We start from the raw sequence: 19,423 nt of genomic DNA, 5'->3' as shown, positions 1-19,423 counted from the left end.
GTTATATAAGAGTTTTATAAAGAAGGAAAGAGCTCTCTCTTTTTCTACTATCTTTAGGAAATAACGTTCTAGGGTATCGAAACGTATATAGAATTCTCGAGGGTCCTCGTCTCTCTATTAGCGGGCCTTCTCGAGTTAGCCTATTACCTCGGATTCTAAAGTAGCCGCGTTCTTAATAAGGGTTAAGGTCTAGTCTTTAAAATAGGGCTAGTCTTCTTTAAGGTTTCGTAGTAGAACCGGTATCTTTTTATTAATATATCTATATTATCTCTACCTATAAGTTATATCTATATTACTAAGTACTTTAAGAATCTAGGTCCGATCGTTATAGTAGCGCCTTAGCGCTCCCTTAAATTATTATTATAGGTCTAAGAGCTATTCTTAGACCTATTATAGGGTATAGTTAAGGGTAAATATAGGTATACTCTTAAGTTTAATTTCTTAGTCCCTACTAGAGGTATCGTAGATATCTTAGTAGGGGCTTATGGGGGTTCGTTTAGGGTTCGGCCTATAAGCTAAGATCTAAGAGTCTTAACCTAATCTTAGAGGTCCTTAAGTCTCTATAGCTTCTCTATAGTAGCTTAAGTCGTTACGAGATTCGTATTAAGGTCGGTAATTAGTTCGACTAGGTTAGTCTAGGAAATAGCTTTAGTAGGGGGTATTTCCCTAGTAGTTCGGGGAGGGTTCGGTATCTCCTCTATAGCGGGAGTAGAGCGAGTTCTTAGTACTATTCTCCTAGGTAATTAAAGAAGAAGAAATAGAATTGTTAAAAGATACTCTATAAGTTAGGGTAGATACCTATTAATTAGGTAGAAGAAGGTAATAAGATAGGTAGTTCCTAGAAATTAAAGACTATTTCTTAAAGAGCCGTTAGGCTTCCTTTATATAGTCCAATTTATATATAGTCTCCCTATATTAATAGCGGGAGGAAATGTGATACGTAGAGCGGGGTCTCGTTCCCGCGGGGAACCCTTCTTAGAAGGGTATAGAAACATAGGCGATCCCCCTCCAGAGAGGTCAAACCTCCTATAAGCCTAAGGCACCAATCTAGGAATGGCCTCACGTCTGATTATATCATAACACTTATAAACTATTATAATAATAAAGAAGCTAAAGAGCTTATAGGATATCTCGAAGGAAAGATATAGTCTAGTAGACTAGACTAATATCTTATTAATATAATTAAGGAAAGCGATAATCTAGTAGGATACCCTTATAAAAATTCTATTTACGCGTATAAAGAATATATATAATACCTAGGATATAGTAAGATAGCTAGTATTATATACTACGACGAAACGTATATTATTTATAGGTTAGTAAAGTTAGATTATAGTATCGAACTAAGACTATTATAGTAGATAAAAAAGCTATAATAGACGAAAGAATACTAGGGAATTTAGTATAATAAACGCTAAATATATAATTATAAGGATCGACTTATAATATATCTAGTAGTAACGCTATTAAAAATATATATTAAATTATATATAAATCTACTAATAGGAATAGTATAGACTCTTATCGACTCGGGAGCTACTAATAATTTTATAAACCTAAGGTTTAAAGAAGATCGATAAGTTATAACTAAACCTATACTATATATAATATTAGTTATAAGACTTAATAGAGAAGTACTTTTAGGAGGAGTTAGCGAGGAAACTATTATATTACCTATATCTATCTATAGATATCTAGAATTAATATAATTTAATATCTTAGAGATAGGAGATTACGATATTATTCTAGATATTCTATAGCTTAGGAAGTATAACCTAAGTATCGATTAGTAATCGGGACGAATTATTTTTAATAGGTATAAGTATATATAAAAATATAACGAGTATAAGATACGTTAATAGAAGTCTACCTAATAAAACGAGTATAGTAAATAGTCCTAAAGTAAGAGGACTAAAGTATTAGTTATAGGCGCCGCCCTAGATACTACGGAATAATTACTATATCCGACTAAGAGTTAAAGGACTATATAATAATTAAATATAAGAAACTATATATAATTAGCGATATATCTAGGATTCTAAAGGAATACTAAGAGTTTATAGATATTTTTATAGTACCGGCTAATAAAGTATTACCGAAGTATAGATCTTTTAATTATAAGATTAATATAATAAAAGGTACTAAACTAACTTTTATACCTATTTATTAGTTATTATAAAAGGAGTCCGATATACTTAAGGAATATATTAAGGAGAATCTTATTACGCACTAGCTAACTGGTCATAGTTAGGTTAGATAGGTTCAGGGTATACTTGCCTTAATACTCCTCGAATGGTCCAACGTTAATAATCGGGTCTCAACTAAGCTAATACCGCGCGGGGCCTTATAGTAGCCTAAGTCCTTTTAAGCGATTAAGGAACTAATACTAGGTAGAGCGCCGAGTAGATCTATACCGGAGTATTAGTCTACTTGTAAGTATTGTCAAGTTATAATTAAGTAAAGAGTTATAGTAATCCAAAAGGTAAATATAAGTAATAATATATAATTAAAGACGAAGAACTAAACTAAGTATATAAGGGAGTGTCCTTATATATCCTTCGTTTCCTACTCCCTAAGTAACTCCCTTAGAGTCGCTGCTAGAGTCGCTAGTGACTCCCTAGGTATACTCCCTAGGAGTAGGTCCTAGAGTTACGGTTACGTATTCTAGGCGGTTACGGGTAATCGGTATTATTATAAGGTAGAATTACTATTTACCCCGCGAGGGCCGGTAATAGCTACCTTTTAGTAAAACCCTTTTCTACTAGATATATTATACGTAATCTCGATCTATTAGCTCTCGATAGCCTATTAGTATACCTATAGGTTACTACTAATTAGTAACGGATAGGTCTATAATATTACCTCCCCTCTTCCTAGGAGTTTCGTCCCCGAGACTTATAAAGCTACGGTTCCCCCCTCTAGTAAGTAATACCGTTTTTTTTTTTTTATATTACTTCTATATTATACCTATTTCTAACGAGGTATATAAGAAAAATAGATTATATTAATATAATACTATTCTTATAGCCGGTTCTATTATTAATACTTTTTATAAGTATTATTCTAATAATTCTATTAACTACGTTATAGATTCTAAGAGTTAAAATTATACGGAGTATACTTATCGTAGTCGTAAGTATATAAAGTATTTCTATAATAATCGTAAATAGGAGTCGCTTAAGCGCGATCGTTAGAAAGTAGCGTTAGAGTTAGAGTAGGCCTAAAAGTAATAGCTTAAATACTCTTAACAAATAAATCAGGCGATATCGAAAATACTTCGCCTTTAGAAATAATAATAGTTTTTTAAAGATCGTAGTAGTTAGATATTAAATTATAACTCGGTAGTTATAGAGTAGTTAGATACTAAGGACCCTCCTAGTTCTAAGGACCTCGCTAAGCTAGATCGTCTCGCCGATACTTAGATTCTTACCGCTACGTTAGAGAATCCTACTCTAACCTAGATATTTAGTCCCTTATCCCCTTCCGTCCTAGAGGGGATAGACTTATCTTTCCTCGTTAGCGATTCTTCCGTACCTTCTACTATATAGGGGTCCTTTTCGCCTATTAGTAATACTACTAAACGAGCTAATAGTAGCCCCTTAGGTTCTAGATAGGTTCCTATATATTTTCTAAGGTAGGGTACCCTTTCTATTAAACTAAGAGTTATTACTAACTATTATACTATCTATCCGATAGGATTCGTTCGACTTTATATTCGTCTTCGGTTTCCTCGATTTCTATATTAGTTATAATTTCGGCGTTATCTAGTACTAGTTCGAGTAACGAGATATAAAATACTATATAGAGTTTTTATATACTTTCGGGTAGCTTTAAGCGATAATTTACTAGTCCTAATTTTTCTTTAATCTTAAACGGTCCTAGTCGTAGGTAGTCTAACTTATTACTAGGTCGCTTAGTTTTAATATTACGTTATAATAGGTAAACCTTTTCTCCCTCTTTAAGGTTAGGTCCCTCTCTATAGTAGTCGTCGTAATATTTCTTTATACGTAGATTAATAAAGTTAATATCTCTAGCTAGTTATATATATAACTTTCTTAGTCCGCTAGCCTTTAGTCTCGCTAACTCTACTACGGCTATCTTATTAACTAGTTCTCCGAATACTATTAGATTATATCTATAATTCGTAAAGAATAGTATTTCTCTAGTCGTAGAGTACGCTATATTATTATATACTAGCTATACTATTAGTAGTAGTCCTACCTAGTTATCTTACTAGTAGTTTATATAGTATCGTAGGTACTATTTTACTATCTAGTTTACTCTTTCTATCTAACTATTAGTTTATAGGTAGTATATAGTAGAGAGTCTAAGCTTAATATCTATCTAGTCCGTAAAGGACTTCTATATATTCGATATAAATAACTTATCTCTATCTAATATAATCTTACTCGGTATCCTATAGTTTGTAACTATATATCGAAGTATAATATTCGTTATTTAATTAGTATTAATAGTTTCTATAGTCGGAATTATATAGACGTACTTAGTAAGCCTATCGATTATAACTATAATTATATCGTATCTATCTAAAACTAGTAACTTCGTAATAAAGTCTATCGTGATTTATTCCTATAGCTAGGTTAGCGTTTTAGATAACTATAATTCTCTATAAGGTACGTATCGTATAGGTTTATTCTAATAGTATATATCGTAAACGCGGATATAGAGTCGAACCTTCCGCTATATATTCGGAAAATAGTAATTTTATATAATATATTCGATAGTTTTTTCTACTCCTATATATCTATATAAGATATTATCGTAGTATCGACGTATAACCTCTTCTTTTAGCTTACTTAGGATATATATTAATCTATATATATAGAGTAATCCTTAGTCGTCCTTAGTAAGTTTTCTACCCTTCTTAACGAGTTAATTAATCGTATCTTCCTCTAATATATCTTTGATTTTCTATAAGAAGTCGTTATCCTTAACTTCTATCGTTATAGCTAGTAACTATTTATTATACGAAATAGTACTATTAGAGTTTTATTTTAATACGGTAGGATCCGCTACCTTAGTTCCTAATTTATAATCTAGTCGTCTATTTAAAGCGTCGGCTTATCCGTTTTCTATCCCTTTATAGTATTCGATTTTAAAATTATATTATATAAGGGTTTCGGCCTATCGCGCTTATCGTTTTGTTAACTTCTTCGTTATAGTAAAGAACGTAAGATTCTTATAATCGGTCTTAACCGTTACTATATACTTTACTCCCTCTAGATATACTCTCTAGATTTAGAACGTTAATACTATAGCTAATAGTTCTTTATCGTATATATCGTAATTAAGTTCTATTAGAACTATTTTCCTCGACTAAAATATAACTAGTCGGTACTTACTATTAGTTCCTAGTTACGTTAGTCTTACTCCTAGAGTATAGTCTAATATATCGGTTTCTATAATAATTAGTCGGTTATAGCTAAATATAGCTACGATTATTCCTTTATTAAAGAGTTTCTTAAGGTCCTAGAACGATTTATCTACTACCTTATCCTATATAAATTTCTAATCTTTTTTAATAAGATAGTAGAGTCCTAATATAACTCCGGCGTATCTATCGATAATCTTCCGATAATAGTTAGCTAGACTAAGAAATTATTATACTTCCTTTATATTTTTAGGTATCGGCTATTCTATAATACTTTTAATCTTATCTTCTTCTATCCCTAGTCCTTTAGAGGTAATATAGTATTTAAGGAAAGTCGTTTCCTAAACGTAGAATTCGTATTTCTTTAGTTTAAGAGTAACTTCTACTTCTCTTAGCTTTTATAGTATAAATCGGTTATATTTAATATAATCTTCGAGTATCTCTAAGAAAACTAAGATATTATCTAGGTATATAATAATAAAGATATCTAAATATTCCTTAATCGCTTTAAAAATAAAACGTTAGAATATTATTAATATATTAGTAAGACCGAAAGGTATAACCTTATATTCGTAATATCCGAATTTAGTTCTAAATACTATTTTCTATTTATAGCCTAGCTTAATCCTAATACGATAGTAGGTATTAGTAATATTATATTTCGAAAAGTACTTAGTATATCTAATCCTATTTTATATCTCGTTAATTAAAGATAGCGGGTATCGATCCTTAATAGTAATCGAATTTAAATATCGGTAATCTATATAAAGTCGAAGACTCCTATCCTTCTTTAGTACGAAGATAATAGGATATCTAGCCGCTAACTTCGAGACTCGGATATATCCTTTTTATAGGTTCTCCTAGATATATTCCTTAAGTATATCGGACTCCTTTTATAATAACTAATAGATAGGTATAAAAGTTAGTTTAATACCTTTTATAGTATTAATCTTATAATTAAAAGGTCTATATTTCGATAATATTTTATTAGCCGGTACTATTAAAATATCTATAAACTCCTAATATTCCTCCGGAATCCTAAGTATATCGCTAGTTATATATAGCTTTTTATATTTAATTATTATATAGTCTTTTAACTCTTAGTCGGATATATCTAGTAATTATTCTATAGTATCTAAGGCGACGCCTATAATTAATACTCTAGTCCTTATACTTTAGGACTATTTACTACGCTTGTTTCGTTAGATAGACTTCTATCGACGTATCTTATACTTATTATATTCCTATATATACTTATACTTATCGAAGGTAATTCGTCCCGATTACTAATCGATATTTAGGTTATACTTCCTAAGCTATAGAATACCTAGAATAATATTATAGTCTCCCGTTTCTAAGATATTAAACTATATTAACTCTAGGTATCTATAGATAGATATAAGTAATATAATAGTTTCCTCGCTAACTCCTCCCGAGAGTACTTCTCTATCGAGTCCTATAACTAGTATTATATATAGTAGGGGTTCGGTCGTAACTTATCGATCTTCCTTAAACCTTAGGTTTATAAAATTGTTAGTAGCTCCCGAATCGATAAGAGTCTATACCTTCCCTATAGGTAGGATTATATATAACTTAATATATATTCCTAATATTATTACCGCTAGATATATCGTTAGTCGACCCTTATAGTCGTATATCTAGCGCCCGTTATACTAAATTCCTTAATACCCCTTCGTCTATTATAGCTTCTTTATCTACTATAGTAGTTTCGGTTCGATACTATAATCTAACTTTACTAACCTATAAATAGTATACGTTTCGTTATAGTATATAATACTAGCTATTTTGCTATATCCTAGGTATCGCGTATATCCTTTATACGCGTAAGTAGAATTTTCGTAAGGGTATCCTACTAGGTCGTCGCCTTCCTTAATTACGTCAATAAGGTACTAGTCTAGTCTACTAGGCTATATCTTTCCTTCGAGATATCCTATAAGCTTTTTAGCTTCTTTATTATCGTGATAGTTCGTAGGGCTTTCTATTAGTATTTCTAGATAATCGAGTTCTAGCTCGTCGGCTAACCCTTTAATATATAGGTTGCCCGCCATTATCTCTTCCGGGTTAAGGCCTTAGTGCCTACCTATAAGATCTTCTAAAAGCTCGTCTCTTAGATTTATAGCGACTCGCCTACTACTTCTAAGGCTATCGATAAGGGTCCCGATCTACCCTCTTAGATCGCCCTATTACTCGTTAGGGTATATTTCCTCCTAGTATTCCTAACTAGCGCTTATTCCTTCGACGCTAGTACCTATACTAGTAGTAGCCTTTCCCTCTTAGGTCGCTTATAGTACTTCGCGTATCGCCTATATATATTGCCTTTTCTTATACGATTTCTTCTATTTATATTCCTTCGCGTAGTATCCTAGTTTCTTATAGGTAAAGTAAAGATTTTTATTATAACGCTCTTTTTACTTATTATAAGTAGCGTCTAACTCTATTAGCTTTAGGCTATATAGATCGTTATCTTATAGTATCGCTCTATTATAGCGTCTACCGAATCGGTTAAAGTTATATATCTTTCTATACTTCTATAATTCTATTTCGTATCGTTCCCTTCTTCGTTCGCTATTACGGTTATCGATCTTAACCGTAATCTTAATAAGTTAATTAAGCTCTTCTAGCTAATCTATTCGCGCTAGTTTATCCTTAATATCGGATTTTATTCTAGCTTCGAAGTAAAGAAGGTATACTCTATCTAGCTAATCTAAATAAGAGATAATTTATAAGAACTTAGAGGTATAGCTTAATATAATTCCGGTTTATTAGATTCGTTATAACTTTTTCTAGGCTATTCTTATAGCGTTAATATCTCCGAACGTATTTTCGAGGTATCGACGGAAGTTACGATACTCGCTAAAGATATTTATCGTAGTATCCGACTATTCTTTAGGTTTCTTTCTATAATAGTTACGGATATAAGATTCGAACTAATCCTATACTTAGCTATATAAGTAGATTAATATAAAAATTACCTTACCGGCTTCGTTAGGTATCTTAGCGCTATTTATATCGAGGTATATATCTATCTAAGTAAGGAATCCTCGAAGTTTAATTCGGTTTCCCTTAAAGAACTTAGCTTTAGATAGTCGTAGTACCTAGATAGTACTAATAGATATAGAGGTATTAACTTAAGCCTTAATTTATTTAAGATAGTTATCGACCTCGCTAAACTTAGTACCGCTTTATTTACCTAAGTTACTAAGCTAGTTTATAACCTTCTTAAGGTTATACTTAAGTTTATTAATCTTTCGCTTCTATTCTATAATAGTATTATCTCTTTCGATATTAGAGTCGGGGTCCTCTACGGGTAGAGTAACTTACTCCCGAATAGGCTTCTTCCTAGTACTAGCGTAAGATATATTACTTATTATAACTCGAAACTTAATTCGAGACGGTCTTTAATATATTATATACTAGCTAACTAGTTATAGTTAGGTTAGATAGGTTTAGGGTATACTTACCTTAATACTCCTCGAATAGTCTAACGTTAATAATCGGGTCTTAACTAAGCTAATACCGCGCGGGGCCTTATAGTAGCCTAAGTCCTTTTAAGCGATTAAGGAATTGATACTAGGTAGAGCGCCGAGTAGATCTATACCGGAGTATTAGTCTACTCGTAAGTATTATTAAGTTATAATTAAGTAAAGAGTTATAGTAATCTAAAAGATAAATATAAGTAACAATATATAATTGAAGACGAAGAACTAAACTAAGTATATAAGGGAGTGTCCTTATATATCCTTCGTTTCCTACTCCCTAAGTGACTCCCTTAGAGTCGCTACTAGAGTCGCTAGTAACTCCCTAGGTATACTCCCTAGGAGTAGGTCCTAGAGTCACGGTTACGTATTCTAGGCGGTCACGGGTAATCGGTATTGTTATAAGGTAGAATTGCTATTTACCCCGCGAGGGCCGGTAATAGCTACTATCTAGTAAAACCCTTTTCTGCTAGATACGTTACACGTGATTTCCATCTATTGGCTCTCGATGGCCTATTAGTGTGCCTATGGGTCACCACTGATTGGTGACGGATAGGTCCGTAACAGATAGCTATATTGAAAGTATAGCAGCGAGGTATAATTTGATCACTATAAGGAAAGTGGGATCCCTACTAGCTATCGATCAATTGATTCCGTACGATAGAGTGGCGTCACTGAGTTAGATTCATAGTTTCTAGGCCAAGGTAGGATCTACTCAGTATACCACTACCATCACCCGGCTAGATACTATAAAAGCTATAGCTAAACTAGCTAAGTTCCTCACCAACCCCGGTCCCAAGCATATTGATGCTATCGACCGAGTCATACAATACCTATACGAAACCAGGTACTAGGCCATTAAATATAGTTCCAGAGAGAGAGATCATCAAGATCGACATAACAAGAACCACGGTCTCCAGCTAGCTACAAAATCAATTGAATTTGCAAGCGATACATCGTTTAGAGACAACAAGGATAGGAAAAGCTCCGAGGGTTATATTTATAAGCTGTATAGGGGCCCCATAGATTAGAAAGCAACTAAGCAGAAGACGGTGACCACGTCGACCACAGAGGCAGAGCTACTAGCTCTAGCCGAGGCAGGCAAGACCGTATAGTAGTGGCGTCGAGTCCTCTCTACATTAGGCTTCCAACCTAATCACCCACTATCCATCATATATGATAACCAGCAAACCGTCGATTTGTTAACAAAGGAAGGGGCAGCGATACATACGAAGCTCCGACATATTGACATTAATCGTTGCTGGATAAGACAGGAGGTTAGCGAGGGTCGAGTCAATGTTGACTAGGTTCTAACTACGGCTATGCCAGCAGATAGCCTTACGAAAGCACTTCCGAGACAGAAGCAGCATCTCTTTAGAGAGCTGATTGGGATGAGAGAGATCAGTCATCTGATCCGAGAAACAGAGGCTATTTGAAGAGAGTGCAGAAATGAAGGAATTGAGGCTGTTGGAAGGCCTGAAATTGATGAAATTGAAGCCATTGGAAGGCTCAGAAATGAAGGAATTGACAGCTCTTGAAGCCAGGAAAATGCAGGCTTTAAGAACTGGGGGGTGTGTCGAATACTAAGTCCGAATACATGGTAGAAACCAGGTAATATACCGGAAACATCATGTGACATTGGGTACCAGGCATACCATACAAAAGTGCATATTACAGTTAGTCATCATGGTCCGCACAGATTGTTGAAATAGCGGGTTTTGTCATTTTAGTTAGTTAGAGTTGTCAACATTGGTCATTTATACCATACATTGTTCGTACACCAGCTTTCCGTCAGATAGCAATCATGGAGGTCCTGCGGCTCTTAGGATCACGTGATATGGTACGTGACCAATGGACCCAACAGATATCCACCTTTTTTGCTGCCCGCCACTACTACCTGCAATATGACCCACCAATTGTTGGCGGCCAGTCGGTCCTGGGGTACATTCCGATAGCCTTCGTAGTATTTGATTCGCTCATAGATCAACCCGTCGGGTGGTCGGTTGTCGTTCGAGTATCTATGCGTGTGAACGATGCCAATATGCATAGAACGGTAACTTTGTCTCCTGTCGACCGCGTACGGATATCTCTGAATCTACACGACACTAACTAATTAAGCTAGGGAGCCTAGCCTGTAGATATATTTGGTTGATCCTTGGCTTAGGACTCTCATCTTATCGGAGCAGGAGCAGGTTATCTGGGTGCCTGGGTCTTCGGGTTCTTAGGTTCTGGTCTGTGCACAGCATATCCTCGTCTTGAGGCGGGGTCCTGGCGGAAACTGGGCGATACTTTGTCCTCTAATTTGACACATTTCTCTTCCAAATTCTTGATATCCGACCTTTTTTGTTCTCTCTCCCTCACCATCTGCAAGTTCAATACCGTCATAATGGGCTTCACCGACCTGCTCTCGGACTCTGGTCTTACTGGTATGTAGTGGTGTGTGATGCATTTACGAGCACCGCCTAACCGGACGTAGTTCTTAACAGCTGGTTGGCCACTCGCTCCTACATTGTCGGGTATGTTCCAGTCTACTTTCTGTTCTTCTCCCCAATCCCCAAGCTTAATAACATGTGATACAAATTGGTTCGTGTTTTCCAGCAGCCTCCAGACCTGCAGATGACGACTCAACAAGCATTTTGTTGCATTTCTGAACCCTTTTCCTTGCACTTTGCTGTTGTTGCCGCCTGAATCCCTCCTCCTTCGGCCTCCCACTGACTCATCGCGTCAATAGCTTCTCGCCGTCCCAGGCCGATGTGGCCGTCTTCAAGGCCCTGAGCGCTGCCCCTGAGGTTGCCAAGTACCCGCACGCTGCGCGTTGGTACAAGCACCTCGTTAGCTACGATGACGACTTCGCAACGCTTCCCGGTGATGCGGCTAAGCCTTACACCGTCTACGGTCCTGAAGTCGTCGCTGCTACTCTGAACCCTGCCAAAGCCCCGGCTGCTGAGGAGGACGACGACGATGTCAGCCTGTTCGGCAGCGACGACGAGGAGGAGGATGCTGAGGCCGCCCGCGTCCGCGAGGAGCGTCTGGCTGAGTACCGCAAGAAGAAGGAGGCCAAGCCTAAGGTCGCCGCGAAGTCTGTAGTCATCTTAGACGTCAAGCCCTGGGGTACGTTGAGGCTCGACATGCATTTTAGTTGAATTTTCTCGCTAACAATGACTCCCCAGACGACGAGACCGACATGGCTGCCCTTGAGGCTGCCGTGCGCGGCATCGAGAAGGATGGTCTGGTGTGGGGTACTTCCAAGTTGGTGCCTGTTGGTTTCGGTATCAAGAAGCTGCAGATCAACCTTGTCATCGAGGACGAGAAGGTCAGCTTGTCCGACCTCGAGGAGGAGATCCAGGAGTTCGAAGACTACGTCCAGTCGACGGATATCGCTACCATGAACAAGCTTTAAGCTCCTGGCCCTGCGGACCTCCGCACCTAACCCGGACCTGAGGGTCGATAGGTTTGGTGTAGGGTTACCCTCATCAACCCGCATGTGCAAAAACTTTTGACACCTTACCCCTTTCGGCTGGATAAAATGGATGATTTATCTCTGTTTTTCATACTTGTTCCGTTAGCCTAAAACCATATCATTAAATACTCTATCAATATAAGGAATTATGAATGAAGAGTCATATAAAAGTAACTAGTACGCGTCTTCACCTGTAAATTCTAAGTAGTATCTAATGATTTCGATGTTAGATATGGTTAATAAGGGTTATCGATAAAACAGCATATAATGGTATTGATATATATATTGAATATACTAAAGCGTTATAGTAAGAGTATATAAGCTATATAGAGAGCTTTAACTATTACTATAATTAAGGATGACACGGTGAATGGGAGGCCAGAAACGGCCGCTTTTGACGCCGTTTTAGGCCGCTCGCTCACCGTGATGGGTCTTAGCGTTACGTGCACTAAAGCCCACGGCCAACCCCGTTTACTACCACCTATGCTTCGGGTTGGCCGTGCCTAGTGCCTAGGCCTATTGATCGACCGATATCTATTCGTGCCGCAGCCGCTATAGGGCCCTATCCTCGTCCACCCTTAATCACCCTCCTAGCGGAGGGGAGCTAAAAATAGCTCCTCTGTTCACCGTTCTACTTCCCTAAGTTTCTATAAATATCGACTATTATAGCCCCGAACGATAGTCCTCCCTCGCTCCCTAGTAACTCCAGCCCTAGTTCTAGGTTTCTAACGAGTGACTTACTCAAAGTAAAATAATATCACTATCGACTATTCTCTCGTACTTCTACTTATCTTCGCTACTCTTTCCCCCTCTTTAAACCTATACTACGTTCCGCTGCTATACCTTCTCTATATCCTACTCTATCTAATAATAAGAGTAATATTAACTTACGCCTACCCGAGATCTTCTCGAATAACGCTTCCGACTCTAATTCCTCTACCGTATCTAGCGTCTTCGACTTAAGTAGCGAATCCGAATCCGAGTCTAAAGATAAGTCCGAAGATAAGCTAGCTTTAGAAGATAAAGAGAAGTAACTTCTACTAGAATACTATCTCTAGGAGGCCGAGTCTCTTAATATCTCCTAGCTCCGATAGAAACGCTATAGCCCGAAAACTTAGGAGAGATTAGATAAGACGTAATATTTTTAGGATAGGTAAGATATCCTTATAATATCCCGCTTCTATTACTAGGTTTGCTAATTATTCTAGGTTCTATAATAGTATAAAGCGCGGTCTAGTAGAATATTTATCCTAGCTCTCTAATATAAAGAAGACGGTACGCTTTCTTAAGGCTCTCTTCTCCTAGCGGTATAACTAGCGATATAGAAAGGATAGATGTCGTACCTTAGGAGTAAAGACTAAAAGCTCGCTCGACTTATTCTAGAAGTAGTAATATCTAATCTATAAGGCCGAGGTTAGATATAAGTTTAGTAAAGATATCTAAGTTAAGATCCGCGATATAAGATCCTAATTAAGTATCGAGATCGGTATAAATAGTACGCGACTAACGTTCTATAGATACTCGCGATAGTTACTAGAGATAAGAAACTTTCCTTTAAAGGTCGACCGAAAGCGACTATATATATTAAAGATATAGCCGAGTTTACTTAAGTAATCCTATCTACGATAGAGATAACTTTTCCTTATAGCTAGTACCGGATATAACTCCTCCTTTTCTACTAGCTAGCTACTATTACTAGTAGCCGTCCTAGGGCGCTACTAAAACTTCGCTTCTAGGATCTTAAATTAATACTAGTTCGGGATCTAAATAGAGGACGTCCTCGACTTTTTATCTATTTAAGACCTAAATTTATAAAATCATTTCTTAGTAAAAAAGAGTTATAAGAATATCCCCTTACTAAGCTATTCCTTATACTTATCTTTCCTCTAGTTATATACTTTTTAGCGCCCTTTTACTTATTATTTCTAATTAGAAATATATTCCTAATTCCGGAGATTATCTTTAATCCTATATTAGTCCTTAGTCCTTATATTTTCCTACTAGGTATACTATTTAGAATTAGCGTATTTAGAAGTCTATTAAAAAACGGCTCTATAATAGACTACCCCGAGAAATTATACTATCTTCGGATCCTAGATAGACTTAGTTAATAGGAATTAAAGCTAAAGGACGAAATTCTCGATTAGAATATATTTTGCTAAGTAATATAAGAGGCTAATAGCCTTCGAATCGTACTCGAAAAGGGACTTACTAGGTTATAGCTATATTATAGAATAAAACGAGGTAGTAAGATTACCGGCTTCGCGGAAGTCGCGAAGCTATATTATCTCCGATATAGCGTAGTAAAAGCGTTTAACGATAGTTATAAGTAATATATTATATATATATAACTTTTAGCTAATACGTTCCTCTCTACTAGCGGACGTATCGAATAAATTATAGAACGTAATACTATAGTACGCTAGTATTAATACTTTTGTCCGGTACTATAGTATAGGTATCTATATAGATACCTAGGTAATTATATAGGGTATACCCGCTTAGAAATAGCTTATATAGTTTGCCTACTTAATAAGTCGATCGATTAATCCTTATAGACCCTATCGGCTTAAAGATTCGAGTTATATTAAAGATATTCCCCATATACATACCTTAGAAGATAGAAAATAGGTAAGAAAGCGAATTCGAGACTCTAAGAAGTATATCTATAAAGAAATATACGCTAAATTATAGTAGGAGTTCAGCGATATCCTACTATAGAGTAGCTCTTATTCCTAAATAATCCGTAAGTAGTAGAAGGCTAAAGAGAAAGGTATTAAAAAGTTATACTAGAAATTTAATTATATAGATAAGTAGTATAATCGTATAGTAAAGTAATTACGAAACGAGAAGGGATAGTAAAAGCACCGATTAATTCGTAAAAATCTAGAGTAATATAAAAATAAGTAGCCGGTAATTAATAGTAAGCGATAACTTTCCGGAAAAGTTATTAACGAAGAAGTTATAGGGGCGTTATAGCGTACCGGCTATATAATACTATAGTATATAATACTTATCGATAGTATTCTAACTCTACCGGGTATAATAGTCGAGAAAGAATATAAGCGTCGAATTGCTATAATTAATATAGTAATTATAGTCTATAATATAGAAGAGGGTACTCTCTCGCGGCCTTAGGCCCTATAAAAACGTACCGCCGATACTACTAATATATTACCTACTACCGCTCTACCTAAGAGGTAGAAGCCTATCCTCTTAAATAAGAATAGTAATACTTTCTCTAAAGCGATCGCTTCTATTTACGTTAAATATCTAGGAGAGAGACTAATAATCTACTTTATTTGTCTTAGTAATACTAGATTACTAGAACGTAAACGCCTAAAAATATATAAGAACCCTAGGTCCCTTAGCCGATACTTCGTTAATAAATATATTAAGCCGTTCCTAAATAATATATACTATAAGTATAATATTTATAGGGAAAAGCTAATATTAAAATCGGGACTCCTAAACTATATATAAAGAATATATAGAACTATCTTCTACCTACCTTTACTAGCTCTTAGCCTACCCCTTTTTTAAATATCCTATATTTCTTATTTCTCTATTAAATATATCCTATAAAGCGAGGTTAAGCGTATATAGTATATAAATATCCGATCGTATAATTATTAATTTTAGGGAAATTTATTAATAACTACTCCTAGTTAAGATATCTAATAACGAGTTATAATAATAAAGTTAGAGTAATAATATAATTAGTAAGTTATAGTACTACTTACGCTAAATCTTCTTATTATAGCGAGCGTTTAAATCTCTATCTAAGTATCCTACGCTAATTATAGAGGCTAGAACTTTACTTAGTAGGCTAGTATAAGGCTCTTTAGAAAAATAGTCTTTTCTTAGCGGTTTATCTAGTACTTCTCTATACTTTTTATAATCCTAAGAACTACCCTTATAAGCCTCGAGTTAATAGTTGATTTCTATTATACTAGCTTTCCGCTCCTACTTAGTATATACTCTTTAGAATCGATCGTATAGGTTTACTTCGAAGGTACGGCTATTATAGCGGAACTAATCTTTAATAGCGTTATAAAAGCGTAATATTTGCTAGCTAGCTAAGGTTAGCTAGATAACCCCGCCTTCTATCTATAAAACCCCCCGCTCTACTAAGGCACTTAGTTTAGGAAATATTTACTCTATATATAATATATAATAGTACTTATTTAGTTCTATAGCTAGTAAGATTTAAGGTAGGTTTTAACAGGGCTATAAGGACTTACTAAAGTATCGACTAGAAAGGTCCTTAATATTAAAACGAAATATAGACCTAATATTAGGTTCTCTATTTAACTTTCTAGGAATATAGTCCTAGAAGCGATAATAGCTTCTACTACTAGGATTGGCTTATAATAGAATTACTTGTTTCTAATCGGTAAGCTTATCTTTAATATACTTTCTTTTAAACGCGACTCGCTTAACTAGGTCCTATATAATCCTCTCCTACTTACTATCGTCTTTATCCGAGGGATTATCGAGGTAAGTTTCCTCCGGAGAGAGGTTGACTAGCCTTTTATAAGAAGTTATACTTTTTATAATAGACTTAACCTTAGGGGAATATAGAAATAAATAGGAGGAGTTATACTTATAAAGGAAGTAGGATTATTTCTATAAGAGGGGAGAGAAATACCCTTATAAAAGGTCCTAGACCTCTAGTATCTTACGTATAGTAGCCGAATACTACTAATATTATATAGAGGAGCCTTAACCTATTAACCCTTAGCTACGTACTATCTTATCGCCTACCTATTAATTAACGCTATAATTAGAAAATCATAGTTTAAGACCCCCTATTAGGCTTATAATTGGTTTATAGGACGATAACTAATTATACCGTTATAACGTATTTTATAAAAGGGTATATTTAGTAAATACGAATATATCGGGTCGATAATTAGCCTTTAAAGAGATAACTAAATATCCTATTTTCAATAATAAATTCTATATATAGAAGAAGGCCCCGTAAAGAAGAAGGTCCCGTATAGAAAAGAAACTACGTACGGAAGAGGGCCCTATATAGAAGAAAATTACGTATAGAAGAAGGCTCCGTATAGAAGAGATCTCCGTATAGAAGAAGCCTCCGTATAGAAGAAGAGTACGTATAGAAGAGATTTCCGTATAGAAGAAATCTACGTATAGAAGAAGGCTCCGTATAGAAGAAGACTACGTATAGAAGAAGTCTCCGTATAGAAGAGATCTCCGTTTAGAAGAAAACTACGTATAGAAGAGGGCTCCGTATAGAAGAAGGCTCCGTATAGAAGAAGGCTCCGTATAGAAGAAGGCTCCGTATAGAAGAAGGCTCCGTATAGAAGAAGTCTCCGTATAGAAGAAGACTACGTATAGAAGAAGTCTCCGTATAGAAGAGATCTCCGTTTAAAAGAAAACTACGTATAGAAGAGGGCTCCGTATAGAAGAAGGCTCCGTATAGAAGAAGGCTCCGTATAGAAGAAGGCTCTATATAGAAGAAGGCTCCGTATAGAAGAAGACTATAATATAGAGGCTTATAGAGACCTAATTACTAACCCAAATAGGGCTAGTAAATACAAGATATCATTAGCTAGCTTAGCTCCCTAGTCTTCCTACTCTAAGGTAGAGAAAGGAGTCCTAGACAACCCTTCTTAGGATCTTTAGCACGTCCTTATCTCCGGCTAATACCGAACAACTTTAATATTATTATTATAGGGCTAGCAAAAACAAGCCTTACTTCTAATCTAACTACCTAAATATCATATAAATCGTTTATAATAACAAATTTCTAAGATAGGTAGATAAAATCGAGGAGAAAATAATAAGACTTAAACTTTAAGAAGGTTAAACTTTAAATAAGCCTAAATAAAAGATCCCTTTAAAATTTTATATTCGGAATATTCGACCTTTAGGAAAATTGCAATACGTAAATTTTAAGAGGCGGTATAATTTAAGTGATTATAAAATTCATAGCCCGAAATTTTAGACCCCTAAGAATATTCTATTATCCTAAAGCTTATAGACCTATAATTTTTTACTCCGTCGGTATTAACCGGATATAGGGAATTAGCGTAATAGTTATAAGGTATAAAAGCGTAATATAAATAAGATACGTAAGTATAAGCGCCTATAAGATAAATATAATATATAGCTACTTCTACATTCTTTTATTCTCGGCCTTCTAAGGGAAACTTTCTTAAAATACGGTTACTTTCCCGATCGTAGTCTTTAAATATCGTGGTCTTTAAATATCGTGGTCTTTTCGTATTCTATGATTAATAGCTCCCCTTTATACAATAACATTTATATTTATTAAGCCCTTTCCTATTAGCGGACCTAAGTCTTATAAGAGCCCCCTCTATCTATATTTTTCTATATAGGTTTCTCTACTCCCTAAATACCCCTAGATATCAAGGCAACGTGCCTAATAGCCGCTATCAAGGCTACTAGGTCAAAGGATACCACTTCGAAAAGAAAATTGATATAGCAAAAACAATGTCGCCGTAAAACAAGTCTAATAAAAAAGGCATATAAATATAGTAGGATATACAGCGTAGATGTGTGCGTGGGAATTCGTATCCGAGAGACGGGCCAGGTACATATACAGTAGCGTCCGATATCGCCTTCCACGTCTCGGACAGAGATACTCTTTCAAACCCTAATCACATGATACGGGAAAAATAACATGTACTGTGCATACCCGTAATAATACCAGTTTCTTTTTATAGATCGTGAACAATAACAAACCCGCTATTTCGATCAATCTATGCGGTAACGATGACTAAACGTAATATATAGTAACTACTCGAAGTCATATGATGTACAGTGACTCCGCAAAAGTGTTAACACCCCCTTCCGATACCGCCTTCCTAATAAATTATACCGCCTTCTTAATTTGATACACCGCCCATTACTCCTTGGGTTTCATTGGTGGATACTTAACCGGCAGAATCTGGGGTGTTAACACTTTTGCGTAGTGACTGTATGTGGTATAATACCTGGTTTCTACCATGTATTCGGACTTCGTATTCGATAAAGAGCCTAAAATTAGAGACCGACCACACCTATTCTAGGCCCTGTTTCGTT

The 19,423-nt window shown here is 35.5% G+C and overlaps 3 protein-coding genes across 3 annotated transcripts; 2 read left to right on the top strand and 1 right to left on the bottom strand.

Annotated features, from left to right (window-relative positions):
- Positions 1 to 11,082: 11,082 nt before the first annotated feature.
- N7537_010176 (uncharacterized protein) lies at positions 11,083 to 11,274 on the bottom strand (the record flags this gene model as incomplete). Its single annotated transcript, XM_056901230.1, has 1 exon — positions 11,083 to 11,274. One exon carries the CDS (start codon positions 11,272 to 11,274, stop codon positions 11,083 to 11,085), a length of 192 nt encoding a protein of 63 aa, XP_056749898.1.
- Position 11,275: 1 nt separating this feature from the next.
- Positions 11,276 to 12,289, top strand: N7537_010175 (elongation factor 1-beta; the record flags this gene model as incomplete). Its single annotated transcript, XM_056901229.1, has 4 exons — positions 11,276 to 11,315; positions 11,366 to 11,405; positions 11,621 to 12,000; positions 12,060 to 12,289. 4 exons carry the CDS (start codon positions 11,276 to 11,278, stop codon positions 12,287 to 12,289), a joined length of 690 nt encoding a protein of 229 aa, XP_056749897.1.
- A 486-nt stretch (positions 12,290 to 12,775) lies between these two features.
- N7537_010174 (uncharacterized protein) lies at positions 12,776 to 14,980 on the top strand (the record flags this gene model as incomplete). The annotated part of the gene is made up of 4 exons (XM_056901228.1): positions 12,776 to 12,841; positions 13,225 to 13,379; positions 14,583 to 14,652; positions 14,870 to 14,980. The coding sequence occupies 4 exons, from the start codon at positions 12,776 to 12,778 to the stop codon at positions 14,978 to 14,980; spliced, it is 402 nt and encodes a 133-aa protein (XP_056749896.1).
- Positions 14,981 to 19,423: the final 4,443 nt, after the last annotated feature.

The sequence above is a fragment of the Penicillium hordei genome (genome assembly GCF_028827395.1).
Source record: "Penicillium hordei strain IBT 12815 chromosome Unknown utg000005l_segment0_segment0, whole genome shotgun sequence".
In the NCBI taxonomy this organism is placed as follows: Eukaryota; Fungi; Ascomycota; class Eurotiomycetes; order Eurotiales; family Aspergillaceae; genus Penicillium; species Penicillium hordei.
Note: the sequence above shows the minus strand (reverse complement) of the source record. Positions and strands in the feature narration are given on the sequence as shown.